The sequence below is a fragment of the Anarrhichthys ocellatus genome, unplaced genomic scaffold, assembly GCF_004355925.1.
Source record: "Anarrhichthys ocellatus isolate YVR2014 unplaced genomic scaffold, GSC_Weel_1.0 scaffold21, whole genome shotgun sequence".
Taxonomy (NCBI): domain Eukaryota; kingdom Metazoa; phylum Chordata; class Actinopteri; order Perciformes; family Anarhichadidae; genus Anarrhichthys; species Anarrhichthys ocellatus.
In genome coordinates this window covers 4,841,387-4,858,037 of record NW_022280051.1, presented here as the reverse complement: position 1 = coordinate 4,858,037, position 16,651 = coordinate 4,841,387, and the positions used below count along the sequence as shown (strand labels likewise).

The 16,651-nt window shown below is 44.3% G+C and overlaps 2 protein-coding genes across 3 annotated transcripts; one reads left to right on the top strand and one right to left on the bottom strand.

Annotated features, from left to right (window-relative positions):
* Positions 1-1,381: 1,381 nt before the first annotated feature.
* On the top strand, positions 1,382-7,180 carry metap2a (methionyl aminopeptidase 2a). The gene is made up of 11 exons (XM_031859129.1): positions 1,382-1,564; positions 2,750-2,845; positions 2,922-2,984; positions 3,135-3,237; positions 3,897-4,058; positions 4,213-4,394; positions 4,747-4,841; positions 4,929-5,025; positions 5,192-5,295; positions 5,979-6,094; positions 6,219-7,180. The coding sequence occupies exons 1-11, from the start codon at positions 1,384-1,386 to the stop codon at positions 6,469-6,471; spliced, it is 1,452 nt and encodes a 483-aa protein (XP_031714989.1). The 5' UTR covers positions 1,382-1,383; the 3' UTR covers positions 6,472-7,180.
* On the bottom strand, positions 7,088-14,883 carry usp44 (ubiquitin specific peptidase 44). 2 transcript variants are annotated; one of them, XM_031859127.1, is made up of 6 exons: positions 14,798-14,883; positions 11,215-12,917; positions 10,516-10,714; positions 10,182-10,290; positions 9,573-9,811; positions 7,088-9,486 (listed from the first exon to the last, which is right to left on the bottom strand). In XM_031859127.1, exons 2-6 carry the CDS (start codon positions 12,763-12,765, stop codon positions 9,362-9,364), a joined length of 2,223 nt encoding a protein of 740 aa, XP_031714987.1. In that variant the 5' UTR covers positions 12,766-12,917; positions 14,798-14,883; the 3' UTR covers positions 7,088-9,361. The 2 variants fall into 2 exon arrangements, with proteins under 2 accessions (XP_031714987.1, XP_031714988.1); XM_031859128.1 differs by lacking the exon at positions 14,798-14,883 and having other exon boundaries at positions 11,215-14,787.
* Positions 14,884-16,651: the final 1,768 nt, after the last annotated feature.

Below are 16,651 nucleotides of genomic sequence, written 5' to 3'. Positions count from 1 at the left end.
TTTGATATTGGTAATAATAATGAGCTATTTCAATGTTGTTTTTTTAAATGTCAATGTTCTATTTAATATATGTAATGTTCAATGTCAATATGAATGAGATTTAATTCATGAAAAAAAAGGTTTTGAATAAAAAGTAAAGGCTCCACTTCCATGTATGATAAAAGTGACAAGACAATTCCTAGAACTTAGGATTTTAAAAACATTGCCAAAATTAAACATTGTAAATTAGATGAATACAATTAGTTTTATCATTGCAAGGACAGTCTTTAATTATTGAATATGTATAATTTATGTGATTATTAAGTTAACTTAAAGGAATTTACTGTCTGCAAAAGTAAGCGACAGCACTTCCACCGTTTTTGTAGAATGACCCAAAACATGATCTCGTCACACAACGCCTTGTTTTCCTGCACTGATTGGGCGATACGTGCTGTCGTACGCGTTAACATCTTTTCTTCAAGAGTCTCTGGAGTACAGATGGTGCTGCAGAAAAGCCAAGATGTTATTCCAGGAGTCCTCCTGAGGGTCTGAATGGGGTTTGGTTTGTCCTCCCCAAAGCAATATCATTGAAACACACGATGGAGATCAGAAAACCTCAATTTAACACAACTGGAGGCATTTGCATGCATGTTATATAAATAGCTCGTGATACATGTTATGTATATAACATGCATCACATCTTTCCTCGAAACCATGATGTTTTCCACAGAGGTCAAGGAAAAGTGGCTAGGAATAGACTTTAGGAGGTACTTTTTGGGACTTTTCGACCGCAGTCCGGGTGTTTTTGCTGCAGAATACTGTGTTAAAATGAGCTATATTTAAAGAATTGTTCATGTATTTTGTTAGACGTTTGTTTTATTTATTTTGCTCTAACATCACATATTTAATTAATTTATTATTTTTAAACCCTAGTTAATGTTACACTTCTGATATTTACATGATATTAATAATATTGTATTCAGTTCATTTTATTAGTTTACTTATACCACACTCCTCCGTGCACGAGCTCCTCTTCAGCTGATTCGGCATGTTTTACTTTGTGCTGCCTTCAAGTGCTCACATTTAGCTCCGATTGTTTTTCTATATACGTTCAGAAGCCCAGTTAGGAATGCTATCAAGTGTTTTGGTAGGATTTAAAAATGTAACATACCTGTACCAAAAATGAACTAAATATGAAGTATCTTGCTTTCATGAGGCGCGTTCTTTACGTAACCTTTTAATACACTAGTAATAATACTACCAATAAACATCGTTATATAAAATGAATAGACGATGAAGAATATTATTGACCAATCATATAATTAACGAGGGTCCCTGAAGGCAGCAACAAACAGAGCACTCCCACTGTCCCTCGCGCTTCCTTTTCCAGCAGCGCCCGCGATCATGGCGGACGTGGTTACGGACGTAGTTTCGGAGCAGGTAGCGGACCAGATACCGGACCAGATACCAGTCCCGGACCGGGAGCAGAACGGGGAGGCGGAGAACAGAGAAGAGGCCGACCCCGTGGTGGAGACAGCGAAGAAGAAGAAGAAAAAGAAGAAGAAGAACAAGTCAGCAACGACAGGTGAGGCTGGTTCGACCAGTTTCTTGCTAACAGGCTAGCAGAGCTAATGTTTCTTTTTATAGCTAGTTAGCCGCACTTAGCTGTGACGAACCCGGAAATAATGGGAGATGGCCTTCAAAATAAAGGTAGCCAAGTCGTCGCTTGTGGGAAGTTTTTTTTTACTGGGTTATTAAACAATTTATTAACCAGAATATATTTTGTAAAGACCTTTAAATTGTTATTTATCCTTCAGATGAAATATACAAATTTGTAAGGTAACATTTTGTTAACAATATTTTGTATTTATGTTTGTGTAATGTTTTTAACATAACACTAATAATCAGCACATAATTGTTACAACTTCCGCCTTATGACTGCAAGTGACACTTGTTAAAAATTATTTTATTAATTAGCAATCATGTTGGTGTGATTGTCAATGTCTCACGTTTGCATATCTTGTATTATGTTTTATCACTTCATACACATCTACTCTCGCTGGTGTTTATTCTGAAAATCCCACCGGAAAGGTTGTGCTGAAACGTGTCTAACTTGACCTCGCTCCTCATTAGCCATGCGGGTTGAGAGGGCGGTGTGGGTAGTGTTTCTGTGGCGCCTGTCAGGCCTTATAAAACACGCCAGGCTTCTGTCGCAGCCTCATGTAGGAACAGTGACATTTAACACGGCCCACATTTAAAGTAACACACTGTTTATTTTGGGAGGAAACACAAAGAGTGTGCTGATATAACTGTCCTCCTTAACCCTCAGCCAAGTTTTCCTGTTTCGTAATTGCCAGAATTGTTATGCAAGTAAAGAAAAACCCATAAGATTTATTTTAATACATCAACCACGTGTTAACATTATGAATCCATGATCCCTGTACACATACACACGCTCTCCTTATTTTTGTTGAATTATTACAACTTTTGAATATCTATTTGTGAATAAAGAGTAAAAAATGTTAGACTTTTAGGAAGTGAGTGCTACATCCTTAGAGATAAGAGGTGTTTGTGCAGAATAGTGTCACGTAATTATATGGACTTCACTTTTTGCAGCTGACTCAGCTGTATATTTGCTGATGTTGACTCAACCCTCTTAGCATCCCTAGTTAGAACAGCTACAGCTTTGAGCTTATTTAACCTCTGCTAGTTGGTTGCGTATCGGACTGTTATTGTGTGCTTGTCGTTGATTATGTTGTCGTTGCTGCAGGCGCTGAGGCGGAGGCCGACGGAGTGGCCGAAGTGGCCAAACAGCTGGAAAAGCAAGCGATAGAAGACAAAGAGAAAGAGGAGGACGGCGAGGAAGGTGATTGTCTAACACCATAAATAACTCTTCTGTCTTCTTGATGGCTGATGTAACTTCAGTGTTTTCACTCGCACAGATGGAGACGATGGAGAAAACTCGGCAGGGAAAAAGAAGAAGAAGAAAAAGAAGAAGAAAGGACGTGAGTTGATCTCATATTATTTTGTGAATGCTGTGAAGAGTATCCCTGAATGTTTTATATCATCGGTCATAAAGAGCAATAACTGTCCCTGGTTGAAGTTTAACTGCATCGTCTTTGTCGTTGATAGAGTGTTTTCTTTTTTTCTTCCAGCCAAATCTCAGACTGAGATCCCGTCTGTTCCCATCTGTGACTTATACCCAAGTGGAGTATTCCCCATCGGACAGGAGTGTGAATACCCGACCTTACAGGACGGGTAAGAGGAGCACACGCACACAACTACACCATACTCATATTTAGGCTAGTATCTTTAGGTCATAGTATAAAAGAAACTGTTTGTTGTTAGTATCCTGCCTGCAGTTCTTCAAATGTCATTGATTCAATTTTAAATTAAACATTAAGTGCTCGAGCACTTAAATGTTACTCCTCAGTGTGTGTTTTTAATATTGGCACTGAACTGTTCTCAAAAGTCGTGTTTATAAAATGATTGTGATGGTCTTGGAGCCGTCTACAGCTCTACACTGTGAGCTTCTGTGCAGATGAACCTATTGAGCCGGGTCAGCTGACCAGACGAGTCGAGGGTGGTGCAGCTTGTTATCTTGTAAAACCAGTTACTGCCTTCAGAGTTAAAGTTGAGATTAAATCAAAATTGCCTTTTTAACCCTTTTGAGAACACATCCCCAGTCATATTGTGCACCTATTTAACAATTTAAGTACAGGAGATTACACAAAGACAATTATTTCTCATTTTTATGTCAAAATATAATATTATTGCTTCTTAAAAAAACCTTGTATTCCACACTTCACTGGGACTTAAACATGTTTACTTTCACTTCAGATGGTCCAGAATTGCTCCACCTCCAGTGACGCCGTTTGCCTCGAGGCCCAAAAATCTAAACGTGTTGTTTCCCCCAGTCGCAGTGCGGCGTGGCGTACGACCCACGAAGAGAAGCGGGTGCTGGATAAAGCCAACGAGGAGGTCTGGAACGACTTCAGACAGGCAGCCGAGGCGCACAGACAAGTCCGCCAGCATGTCCGCGGCTTCATGAAACCCGGCATGACCATGATTGAGATCTGGTGAGGCTGCATTAATATCTGCGATCCACTTCATCTGTGTTTATTATTAGTGAAAGTCCCCAAATTTAAGTAAGAAAAGGAATGATAGGAATTTGCTAACGTCTCGTTAAGAATACTGTTTTATTCTCTGTTCATCTCTGGCCCCTCCTCTCAGTGAGCGGTTGGAGGACTGCTCTCGTAAGCTGATAAAGGAGGACCGTCTGAACGCCGGTCTGGCCTTCCCCACCGGCTGCTCCCTCAACCACTGTGCTGCCCACTACACTCCCAACGCCGGAGACACCACCGTCCTCCAGTACGACGACGTCTGCAAGATCGACTTCGGCACGCACATTAACGGTACCGCAGGAATTAAGTGCCGCGATGCAGCTAATGGCTTACTTTCATTACACCGTCAGGCTCGTGGAACTTGACTCTGATAGTTAATTCATTACACTGAACGGTTTGAGTCAGCAATAATGTTCCAAACAGGTTCGATCGTTGTTGTAAGAGCAGAATGATTGAGTCGAGACATCTGAAGCAGCTTCAGTAGTCTTGCTTTTCAATATTTAAGTCCTGCACCTTTATGGAAACGAATAACCAGAGAGACATCAAACATGTCTGTTGTGGAGTACGATTGAGGAGAAACAAACTGTGCTTGTACCTCATGGACTGAAAGATGCTCTGCTTTCTGCTCGGTGTCTGTTTGCAGGGAGAATCATTGACTGTGCCTTCACTGTCACATTTAATCCAAAGTATGACAAGCTGCTGGAGGCCGTGAAAGACGCCACCAATACTGGCATCAAGGTCTGACTCACACGGACACGCTCCACTCTGATGCGTTTGTATCTGTGCGCCGCCTGAAGCTCATCACTTCCTGTTTGTTTGTTGCAGAATGCCGGCATTGACGTGCGTCTTTGTGACGTCGGAGAGGCGATTCAAGAAGTGATGGAGTCCTACGAGGTCGAGCTTGATGGCAAAACATACCAAGGTAGGTTCTTCCTACTGCAACGGAGAGACCTCCACATCACAAACTGTTTGTCAGTCAATCGCAGCAGCACAATAGTTTCACTCCTCGATGTTAATTCATTGACGTAGTAATGCATCAAAATACCTTGTTGCCTGTTTATTTATGAACTTTTTTTCTTCCGTTCCAGTGAAGCCGATCCGAAACCTGAACGGTCATTCAATCGGTCAGTACAGAATACACGCCGGCAAGACTGTGCCCATCGTTAAAGGAGGAGAAGCAACGAGAATGGAGGTGAGTGTATTATGACCGTCATCATTCTCACTGTATCTCTCGGTACATACAGGGGTAGGAATTAAAAGGTTCTGCTGATACCGTTATCTATTCTGCTCATCAGTTAACAATGAAGCATGTTTAAATATAAGGAGCAGGGGCCTCAATCACTCACTGTTTGGTTTATGGCGTAGAGCACCAACACCTTTGTGCGTGCTTGTAGCTCGCCATCTGTGTCTGGCGCCAGTATAAACACGGATAAGTGGAGGTCCAGGTGAGGTGAGGGGGGAAGATGCACCTTCACCCCGGGCGTTTCCAAGCGGACCTAGAACCGGCCACAGAGGAAATGCGCCCCGCTACGGACCAGAGGAGGTCCCACGAGGAGATCCTCCCACACCGAGTGACCATCCACACCTGTTGAGAAGTGTAAAAATAATTTAGGTTATTTATGAAACTGTGACGCAAACGTTTTTTTTGCAACTCTCTGAAAAACATGGCGGCATCGATAAAAGGAATCAATGAACTCGGAGGCAAATAATCCCGATGGATCGGACCTGTTCTCCATTCTTCCTAGGAATATTATGCCTTGGATTTTTTATGATTTCTGTATCTGCATGTAAAGCCTGAAATGTTAGAAATGTAGCTAAATAGCTTTTTCCGATTGAGCAGTCGTCCCGGCACTGACTGATTGTTTTCACCTGCAGGAGGGAGAAGTTTACGCCATCGAGACCTTTGGCAGCACAGGTAAAGGAATGGTCCACGACGACATGGAGTGCTCTCACTACATGAAGAACTTTGACGTCGGCCATGTCCCCATCAGGTAAGTTTGTCTGCATGATTCATTCCTGTACTGAAACCCATTTAGATTTGAATGCAAATATGAGAAAAAACAACAATATCCTTGTACAATATCTGGTGTTTGCTTCCCTTCTTTTCCCCTCCAGGCTTCCCCGAGCGAAGCACCTGCTGAACGTTATCAACGAGAACTTCGGTACGCTGGCGTTCTGCCGCCGCTGGCTGGACCGCCTGGGTGAAAGCAAGTACCTGATGGCCCTGAAGAACCTGTGCGACCTGGGCATCGTGGACCCCTACCCTCCGCTCTGCGACACCAAGGGCTGCTACACCGCTCAGTTCGAGCACACCATCCTGCTCAGACCCACCTGCAAGGAGGTGGTGAGCCGAGGAGACGACTACTGATGCTCCAAACCAACCCCTTAAAAACAACCGCACACCCACCGTCACCTCCACCACACAGCACCTCCAGACCCCCCCAAAAAAAGAGCTTCTTAAACGGGATGCTGTCGCCTCAGAGCGGCTTTTTGAGGGATGCCAAATACTGCTGTACTCTACCCACAATGCACCACTCGCAGCCTGCACGGAAGAAGGGACCGGCTCTCCAAGTTCTTTGTCATCCACTACAGCTACAGAAATTGTAAACAAGCCAACAGGTTTCTGCCGGAGGAAGTCATTTTACAGAAACAATAAAATGTTTATTTAAGCTGCTGCTGAATCTAGTGCACCCCCCCAAGTATTCAAAGAGCCGGTGAGCGAGGGACATGCCCTCATACCTCCCTTTTTTGATTTTTCTATGGCTCCACTCTGACCCTCCAGTACTTTAGTGCTCCAGTTAAATTCAGCACAACTCCTACTGACGGGTCTAAGAGGTGGTTCAGCCTCTGCATGGCCAAATCTCAGACAACTAACATTTAATGCTCAAAGCCTCTGCACTCTGGCTCCTCCTATTCATCGTTTCTTTGATATTTGTAAAATATCTTTGAAATCGTGGCGGCCACTGTTTATTCCCCAGTTTAACAAAAAGGCTTCATTTTGAACTCCCTGAAAATGTTTTTGTAAGAAGAAGAAGAAGAAGAAAAAAAAAAAGAGTTGATTAAAATGATTTTGCGCATTCTGGGTCTGTCGTGTGCGATTAATCTAGAGCTTTAACCATTAGTTACCTGTTTAAAGTCAGAAACAAAGCTCTCTCTTAACCACATCCTAACATTTTGTGTCATTGCAGATTTAGACTTAAACTATCATCGCTAAAGTAAGTAGTTTAACTTCATAAGTTACTTTAAAGGTTCAGAGGGTGCAACTAATATATTCATTGTAATTTAAGCTTTTTAGTTTCTCAATTACGCATCTTTTAAGAGTTTCTATCACATATTCCCTCAACGTATAGAATACTAGGGACCTAGTTGGGAGTTTGGACAAATATACAGAAAAACCAAAAGGTTTATTTGCAGATGTCAGCGTCTGTTACTCAGCTGGGATTTCATGTATCCTACTAAATCACACAATACTGTCAGACTAGTCTATTCTGCGCTCTACTTATAATACTTACAGGAATACCTGCATCCCCTCCACAATAGTTCTCACCTCTTATTCAGGAACGTTCTCACCCGTCCGTTTCTTTTTGTGCCTCAATCTCCACCTTTCTGGTCTCATGAGAAGTTTACTTTTTAAAGATGCAGTTTTAAAGAAATTTGCTCACAGATCAGAAGTGTGGCAGAGTTATGATCCGAGCAAAACACTGTAAATTGTACTTGCATGCAAGTATATATTACGCAGTGTTTTATGTACTTGCATGCAAGTATATAATACGCAGTGTTTTATGTTGTGTGTATATACGTCCGATCACGCCTAATTACCGTGGTGCACATGAAGTAACATCTGAGTTTTGTATATAAGTAAGGATGTGTATCCGACTTTAACCTGTTCTAGGAACAAAGAAACTTCATATTCACTTAAGTTATTCGGCATGATCTGAAGCCAGTACATCATAAAATACTTGATGGTAGAGTAGAGACTGTTCATGATGCGTAAATGAAGCAGACGTGAGTAACTTACTGTACAAACTGCGGACAAGCAAAGACACGGCATCTTTTGTAGAAAAATGAAAAAATATTCTCATTTATTGAGGTAATTTTCTCTAGATGAAATTGAGGTAACAATTTGCATAGTATAACTTCCATACATTTACACACACACACACACATTCATAGAGTAGTAACCAAAACAAAATGCCGTTAATGTGTCAGGATATGAAGTGTGCTTTGAAGGGAACATGGTTGAGGTGGAGAATACCTTTTATGTTGTACAGTTTCTCTCCAGTATGGAGATAAATATCAGTCTGTGTACACGGCAGACATGTGGACAGGAGATAAAATGCAGCATGTACACAAACACGACTCAACGGTGATGGGACAGTCATAACTGCTGGTGGTGTCGAACAATCAGCGGTTGTATAAAACTTTTAAAAAACAGTCGAGGATCGTATAAAAATACATTCATGATCTAAATGCTGGTCTGGGTGCAGATTCCACTCCTGCTGAATTGATACGAGCTATAAAAATATACTCTCGACAAAAGGGCACTTTACTAGAACACTAGTATGCGTCTGGCTCGGCGACGGTTCTCTAAAAACAAACACAAATGTTGAACCGTTTTGGAAATGCTGAGAGGTTTTTCCATATACTTCCTCCGAGGCTTTGGCTTGAGGTCTGACAGACCCAGGAGAACTTCAGAGAGAAGAATACACGTCCTGCTCTGCTTGTGTACAAATCTTTAACTATAAACCCCATTTTTTTAAAAGCAAAAAGCTAACAACCGTTTCTATAGAAATTAGTGCATTTCTGGCCGCCGAGAGGCCGTCTCTAGTGAGTGAATGACTTGACGACCCTACATCCAGTTCTGTGACGACTATCTAAAGTGACTGAGAGACATTTTCAGTTGATTTAAACAAAAACAAAACATTTACAATCAACAAGCCAGCAGACGCAGGTAGGCAGGTGTGTGAATGCACCTGTAGGACCTGCTGGCTGCTACTGAGACACATCTTGGCTGATACTCTTCTTTTTTTTTTCTTTATAAAATACACCTGTACACAAATCACAAATGTCACCATTTTCTCTTTAAAAAAATACCTACATATAAACAGCATGTACAAGAAGTATACAAAAAGTTCACAAAGCAGAACTGGGTTTTTAAAAACACCTTTTTCCTCCCAGGATATAAAAATGCCCAAAGAGAGAGAGCGATAGGTGGGGGGGCTGTGCTGAGGAGGAGGAGGATGAAGGGGATTGTGGTCCTATAGCGGCCGGTCTTTGTCCTGAGTTACTCGCTGTGTGTAGAAGAGGATGTAGGCCTGAGCACGACAGACCTCCTCCACCGAACACACATTCAGTTTAGAGTCATTACAGTGAACCCAGAAGCCTGCAGGACAACAACAACCAATCAGTGATCAGACAAATATACAGTTTAAAAGAGACGCACCAATCAAATCCTGCTTCTTCGCTCACCTCCTTCTGTGTTGTAGCAGTAGGAGGTGTAGTGGCCGGAGCCGAAGCCTTTCCCATGATGCATCACCACGGCGGAGAGGTCGTACAGGAAGTGCTTGGGGCGCGGTGAGCCCGCGGCGCTGCTGGGGCTGGAGCAGGGCACTACTTTGGGCTCTCGGCAGCAGTAGGGCTCCACGTCGAGGAGCTGGTCGAAGCTCACATGGACTCCGATCTTCTCCCGGTGGTTCCGCCCGGACCACCTGAGGATCGATCGCAAGACAGCAAGCAATGTAGTTTAAGGGACAGAAGTGAAGCCAATGCTTCATGTGTTAAACCTGAATTCTCTCTACTGTCCACCAGGGGGCGACTCCTCTGGTAGTATAGAAGAGTATGAGAAAATGACTCTACTTCTCTCTTGATTTATTACCTCAGTAAACATTGTAAACATGAGTTTATGTTCTTAATCTCTAGTTTCAAGTCTTCTTCAATACAGCATGATGTTCATTTACTACATTATGGTCCATTTAGAGTCAAACAGACCATAAAGCAGGGTATGTTTTAGGGCGGGGCTACACGGTGATTGACAGGTTGCTACAGAGACCGACTGACTCTGGTGCGACAGGATCCTACCTGAAGCGTTTGAGGTGAAGCCTCAGGACCTGAGGCAGTTTGTGGACCATCAGCTGTTTTTGTGCTTCAGTCAGGAGGACCGGTTTGGAGGACGACCGCCGTCGAGCTGCTGCAAACAAAAACAAAGAAGAAGAGAGTTGACAGAGCGCAGTACTGACGTTAATCCACCGAGCGTCGCCTCAGCTTTGTGTGCAAGGATCGGCTCGGTAGGACTTATTTATTATTTTACTAAATGTGTAAATAGTTCTTATGACTATTTGATACATTTTTCAGACAGACAGAGAGAGAGTTAACAGATAAAATGGGTGTTTATGTTTACATGATCTAAACTCACAGTTACACTGCTCGCAGGCGTAGATGTTTCCCTCCAGCGCCTCCGTCTCCGTGAACTTGGCCAGCATTTCCGTCAAATGGCACGAGGCGTGAGCGGCCGACTCCCGGCTGTTACTGTGGTACCGCTCGGGGAACTCCAGAGACAGATCCCAGAAAGGCTCCACGGTGTTGGAGCGATGGTCGCAGGCCAGACACGTCACCTGCAGACGAGAGGGAGGGATCAAAGACATAATATAATATTATTTTAATTATGGTTCCTTCTGTCCTGGCCACCCTGTGCGCTGTTGTCTCTTGATACTTTATCAACTATATTAAATAAATAAAAGTGGGCCGAGGCCCCCTGAACACTACACAGCCCTCTATTCAGCAGGAGCAGGTGTCACAGCCTCCACAAGTAGACACTAATCTCTTGTCCTCACACTAACTCTCTACATGTTTCTCCTCCATCAGTCACTTGAAAGTGATGCTGAACTTTAAATCAAATACATCCAAATATTGTCCGTTTCTAAAAGTGCTGAACCAGGTCTAACGGTCACACTGGAAGCACATAAAAAAAGGGATTTTTTTCGTCAAGAAGTGAGTGCTTTTATTTAGAAAACAAGCACTATTCCTCCGATGTTTTGCTCCTCTGATTGTCAGCGCTGGAAGCTTAACCTCCATTTAAAGATGTAAAGTGATAGGATGTGTGTGTGTGTCGTACCTGGCTGAGGAGCTGCCCATGAAAGATGGTGTTGACCACACTGAGCACCTGCTTGATGAGCCGTTTCTGTGGGACTCCCGCTGTGGTCGTGTGCTTGCCGGTACTCTCCAGCTCGTGCTGCACTTTGTCCAGCAGCTCACACAGGAACTCCTGAGCGTCCTGCTGGGCGTAGCCCCTGAACGCCGGGATCAGCTGCCACACCGAGTGGAGCATGGCGAAAGGCGACACCAGCGCCCACTTGCCCGACCACATCACCTGGAACAAGGTGTGCAGCTCGTGGCAGAGGGAGATGTGCTTCGAGCTGGGCTCTTTGGGTTGTATCAGCTCCATGCTGCGGGTCCGGGACGCCCCGCCGCTCAGCCCGGCCCCAGAACCCGAACTGGCCTGGAACCCCCTCCTTTGGATCAGGGGCGACATGGACGGGGCCTTCCCTGCCAGTTGGCCGTGGACGGCGGACGCCAGTAGCTCCAGTGCCTGGGTCAGATCCAGGCGCAGGAAGCACTCCCTGAAGACATGAAGGTGGCTCAGCACCTGCAGGATGGAGTTCATATAACAGGTGTTGCCTAAATTCCTCAGGCCCGTCACTCCAGGAGTGACCGTGGGACGCCGTTTGAAGGGTGAGCCGCCCTGTTTGGTAGTCTGCTTGCGGAGAACAGGCGTTTGGGCAGAACAGGGGGTCTCTGAGGGGGGTTTGGGCCTAGATCTGGAGGTGCACGAACGGGTGCAGGGTTTGGGAGTTGGTTGGACCTTTTTCGTTCTTCCACTTCTCCTGGGGGTAACGGTGGCAGGGCTCTGAGTCCTTGGCCTGCGGGTGAGAGGCGGGGTCACAGGGGGTTTTGTCTTGTTGCGCGTCCTCTGAGACGGCGTTGTGACCGCCGCTTCAGCCACTCTCTTGCTCTTCCAGCGTAAACGGCGGCTCTTCCTGAGAGGGGCATTCTCCAACTCCTCCTGTAGCTGCCTCTTTACAGCCCGCCTCCTCTCCCGCAACTCCCTTTTCTGCTCCTCCTCCTCCTCCCTCTTCCTCTCTTCTTCCTCCCTCTTCTTTCCGCATTCTGTCAGCGCAAACCAGAGGCGGAAGACACGTCCCATGAGCGCCCTGCGGCGGTGCCAAAGCGCCGTGAACATCCTGTCCTCGTCCCTCAGCTGCAGCTCGCGGGCACCGGATGGCATGAGGGCATCGGGGGCGGTGCTCGCCGAGCGGAGGGTGCGTCCACTGCGGGTGGTGACCTCATAGCGCTGGCTCTGGATGGCGCTGAGCGTGCTACGCAGCAGCTTCAGGTCTCCGGTGGCGTTGTCATTCAGGACGTAGTCGTCACACAGGTAGCAAAACACGTAAAGTTCATTAACCTCCATAGCCAGCGGGTGGTGCTGCTGCTGGAAGTGCTGCAGGGCGTGCTCCTCGATGTAGCGGCCACACGCCACGTGAGCGCAGCCCAGGCAGGCCCATATAGACTCGCTGGTGTTGCAGTCCACACAGTGCCACTTCTGGGGGTTGAGGATGGAGTGATCTGGGGCCAGCCGCAGCCGCCCCACATGCTTACACCTGTCCATTACACACGCCCGCCTACCGAGCTGGCCGGCCGTGTCAGTCAATAACTGACCGTCTGTGTGTGAGTCTGTGTGTGTGTGTCAATGTTTCACACCGGCTTCATATCACCATGACTGGTGCTGAGAAATGGGACCCTCCCCGGGCATGGTGGCTTCTAGAGGGGCGAGAACAGATGTGGTCAGTCAGGACGCATAGAGTGAGTTAGATCTATAAGTTCTACATTTACCGCTAAAAGCCAAACACATTTGGTGTGTTTCCTATCATAATGACATCCTGCTCTTTCCATGGAAACACAATAAATCTCAGAGTCTAACCCCCAATGACTCTGTTTTATGAGGCAATAGCTACGCACAGTTAACTGCCAGGTGGTGAGCAGGCTTTAGGTTTTCCTAACAGAAACACAGATAAATAACCGGTTGATAAACATGACTGCACTGAGTGTTGCCAGGCACTTCCACTGAAACTCAGAGAGGTGCACGAGTTAACATGACCTGTTGAACCCGGATGTGACACCAACAACATGACAAACCTTTGAGCTTATCCTGAGATAGTAACCAAGAAATAAAAAACAGATGGCACAACACTTTCTAATGTGATGGACAGCTAGAAGCTCCAGAAGAAATAACAACTAAACTAAACTAAACTCAATCTAAAACCCAACAATCAGTCTCCACTCAGCCTCCTCTGGCTTCTTTTCACATCCCTGGGGGGGTTGGTGCACCTCAGCAGAGAAAGTGGGGATCCTTGAGTGGGCTGAGCCCTATCAGCCCCCCCACTGAGGTCAAAGAAGTAAGATTACTCAACAAAAGAGGGGGGACTGAGCTTGCAAAGTGGTGCAGCCTTTGTCTGGGTACAGGACTACGTTTGCTGGGGGAAATGAAAGAGTGGAAACCAGAGAAAGAAAAAGTGACTGCTGGGGGGGAAAAGGAGAGAGAAGGAAAGATGGGAGTGTAAGGAAACACTAGGTTTCTAACTTCAGAGATGTCTTGTTTCTTTCTGCTCTAGTGTCTAATGCATGACATTTAACACAAGTGTGACTCAGAGCGTTTGGTTACCAGTGATTTTGTGGGAGGGGGCGTATTTATCCAGTACATGTTGATCGGATTGTGCTGCTGTAAGTGTCTGCAGCTGTTGTGATTTAATTAATTGGCAGACCCTGTTGAGCACAGAGAATGCAATCATGTCGGTTGATTCTGCAGGTGGCATCACGAGGAGCTATAAAAGTGCAGAATAAACGTGGCACTTCGATGTCACTGTAATCAGCAAACTTCAACGTCCACATGAGTACCGCGCGGAGGATTATCTACCCTGTGAGTTACAGTAATCACCCACGAGGTTTGACTCGTAGAGGGTGAATATTGTGGAAGACCATTGGGAGGGTTTGTTCCAGAGTTTCTGAAGTTATCAGTAAGTTTAGCGCGCGTTGTGCCTGGTTCGTCCTTGTGGACTGCATGGATTTAGCCTGCATGTTAACCCGGGTTAAACGAGCCAGAACGAAACACAACCAGCCTCTCTGGCCTTTCGACAAACCGTGCGACATAACAGCAAAAATAACATGTGTCGAAACAACCCAACTTTTAAAGTAGCGTTGCCTCTCCCAAGCTAAGGTTAGCTAGCCACCGCTATAGCGTGTAATTGATACAGCTATGAAGTGATTACAAAACACTGAAACCATACACAAAAGAGCACATAAACCACTGTAACAATACCAACATAATACATGTATAACACAGGTTGAAATACAACAGTGCACAACACGCGTCACGTGTGTCAGCTCTGCTGTTTGTCTTGTATTTATTAAAGAGATTAGTGAGCCCTAGCTAACGGTAGCCTATCATGCTAACTAGCATTAGCCTGCCGGGCTAGCTACGATAATCCTAACAAGTTCACGGGTTGTCCCGGAGGTCGGCTCGCATCGGCACGGCTCTTTAAACAACCCGGCTGGATTATGTTCAATCGACAACAAACGCCGCATCGGCTCCGCTGTTACACGTCTATTACAAATGAATGTGTGGGAAATAAAAGCAGCATTACCGAGCCTCTCCTTCACGGCCGTAACTCCTCTGTTTCTAAACTGGTCGCCATCTTGTCAAGTCCCTGTCGCGTGGTGTTGGCTCGAGCGCGTCCTCGATACGTGACGTTGTTGTTGTTGTTTTTTTTATGATGACGTGGTGAGGGTGTAAAATGTTCACCTATCTTCTATTTAACAATGTGTTTAAAGTTATATTATACTGTCATTGTACTGTTTATCAGTTTAATATCAGACTGTTAGATGTTAGTATTGTAGTTAAGTGATTTATTTTTCATAGTATTCCTTATGGTAGTTGCATTGTGGTACTTTAGTGGGCCTACGTGTAATTTAGTACAGTTAATTGTGTGTTATGTCACAGTGTCACTTTTTTAATTAAAGTAATTAACAAGCTAAAGAGGGACTGGACAAAATCACTGCTCTACACTGATGACAATATGATGTAATGTCATTTTATACCACTAGATGGCGCTGTTGTACTGTTTACAATCGCATCTAGTCCCAATGACTTTGTTACCACAATCACTACAACCAAACCAGTGTTTATAGCTTTGGTTTAAGTCAATTTCATTCAAAAGTAAAATCAAAAGCCACAGTATAAAAATACTCAATTACGAGTAAAAGTCAAAGTTTCTTGCATAAAAGCACATATCATTAAAACAATCCACTGTAAAGAAATACCACGATTAAGCTTTTAGAAAGTTATATATTATATTATTGTTACTGACGTATTAATATGTAAGCAACATTTTAATGTTGTTGCTGATGGAGGTGGTTTTTGGTTGTTTAATATATAGAAATTAATCATATCTTATATGTTGATCATAAGTTTTTTGTTATATAATTCCAGCTGCCAAATAAATGTATTGGGATGAAAAAATAACAATATTTCCCTTTAAAGTGTAGTTGAGTATACGTTTCACGTAGCAGTAAATGGAAATACTTGTTTACTATCCAAGACCTGAAGTAGTAAAAGTACTATGAAGTCTATAAACACACAACCGAGGTAAAACGGATCATGATCATAATATAAAACAATGCATTGTTATAGAGTACATATACAACTGTATATAAAACATTACAATTAGCTCTACCCTTCCTTACATGGTAATTCCTCCATAATGATTAAAACAGCGGGAAAGGAGACATTCTGCATAACACTTAGCTATAGTTTGTTGATAATACTTCTATACTTTTTCTGCAGGACTTTTACTCTTAATAGAGTATTTTTTAGAGGTTTGTAGTGCTACTTTTACTTAATAAAAAGTCAGAATATCACTGCATTGAACCCTGAGAAGCTTCAACCTTCGTGTGTGTGTGTGTGTGTGTGTGTGTGTGTGTGTGTGTGTGTGTGTGTTCGCCCTGAGGCCCATGCGGTTGTACCTTTAGGAGGTATTTTAAACTCTTGTGAGATGCAGGTGTAGCGCTGCATGCTGGTTAATGGGGGCTGGTGGCACTCACTGTGTAGATCCTATCAGTGCAAGTTTCTATAAGACAACAACACGTTAAAGTCTGCTGTGTGAGTACAGGAAAAGGAATCTTGTGAAATAGATAATGGAGTGTTGTTACTATTACACAATGTGTAAATATCACAGCGATTTCACATCAAACGTCTCTATGAGAGAATAAAGGGAGGAGTTGCCTCTCGTCCAGGAAATAGTGCCTGAAGGAGGACTTTTAATCTCAACACACGCAACCTGACTGCATGTGAAGAATCCCTCTCATGTACTGATTGGTGGGGAACTGATCCATACATGTTAAACCAGCCTTGTTAAACCCCCCTGAACGGTGTGGTAATGTGTGTGTGTGTGTGTGTGTGAGAGAGAGAGAGATTAAGGGGCGTTTTTGAGTGATTTACA

Bases quoted from the DNA above. Each gene is read 5' to 3' on its own strand.
- metap2a (XM_031859129.1), top strand. From the start codon at position 1,384: ATGGCGGACGTGGTTACGGACGTAGTTTCGGAGCAGGTAGCGGACCAG. The intron at 2,985-3,134 runs GTGAGTTGATCT...TTTTTCTTCCAG, and splicing joins GAAAAAGAAGAAGAAAGGAC to CCAAATCTCAGACTGAGATC. The intron at 3,238-3,896 runs GTAAGAGGAGCA...TGTTTCCCCCAG, and splicing joins TACCCGACCTTACAGGACGG to TCGCAGTGCGGCGTGGCGTA.
- usp44 (XM_031859127.1), bottom strand. From the start codon at position 12,765: ATGGACAGGTGTAAGCATGTGGGGCGGCTGCGGCTGGCCCCAGATCAC. The intron at 10,715-11,214 runs GTACGACACACA...TCTCGTCTGCAG, and splicing joins ATGGGCAGCTCCTCAGCCAG to GTGACGTGTCTGGCCTGCGA. The intron at 9,812-10,181 runs GTAGGATCCTGT...ATCGATCCTCAG, and splicing joins CTTCACCTCAAACGCTTCAG to GTGGTCCGGGCGGAACCACC.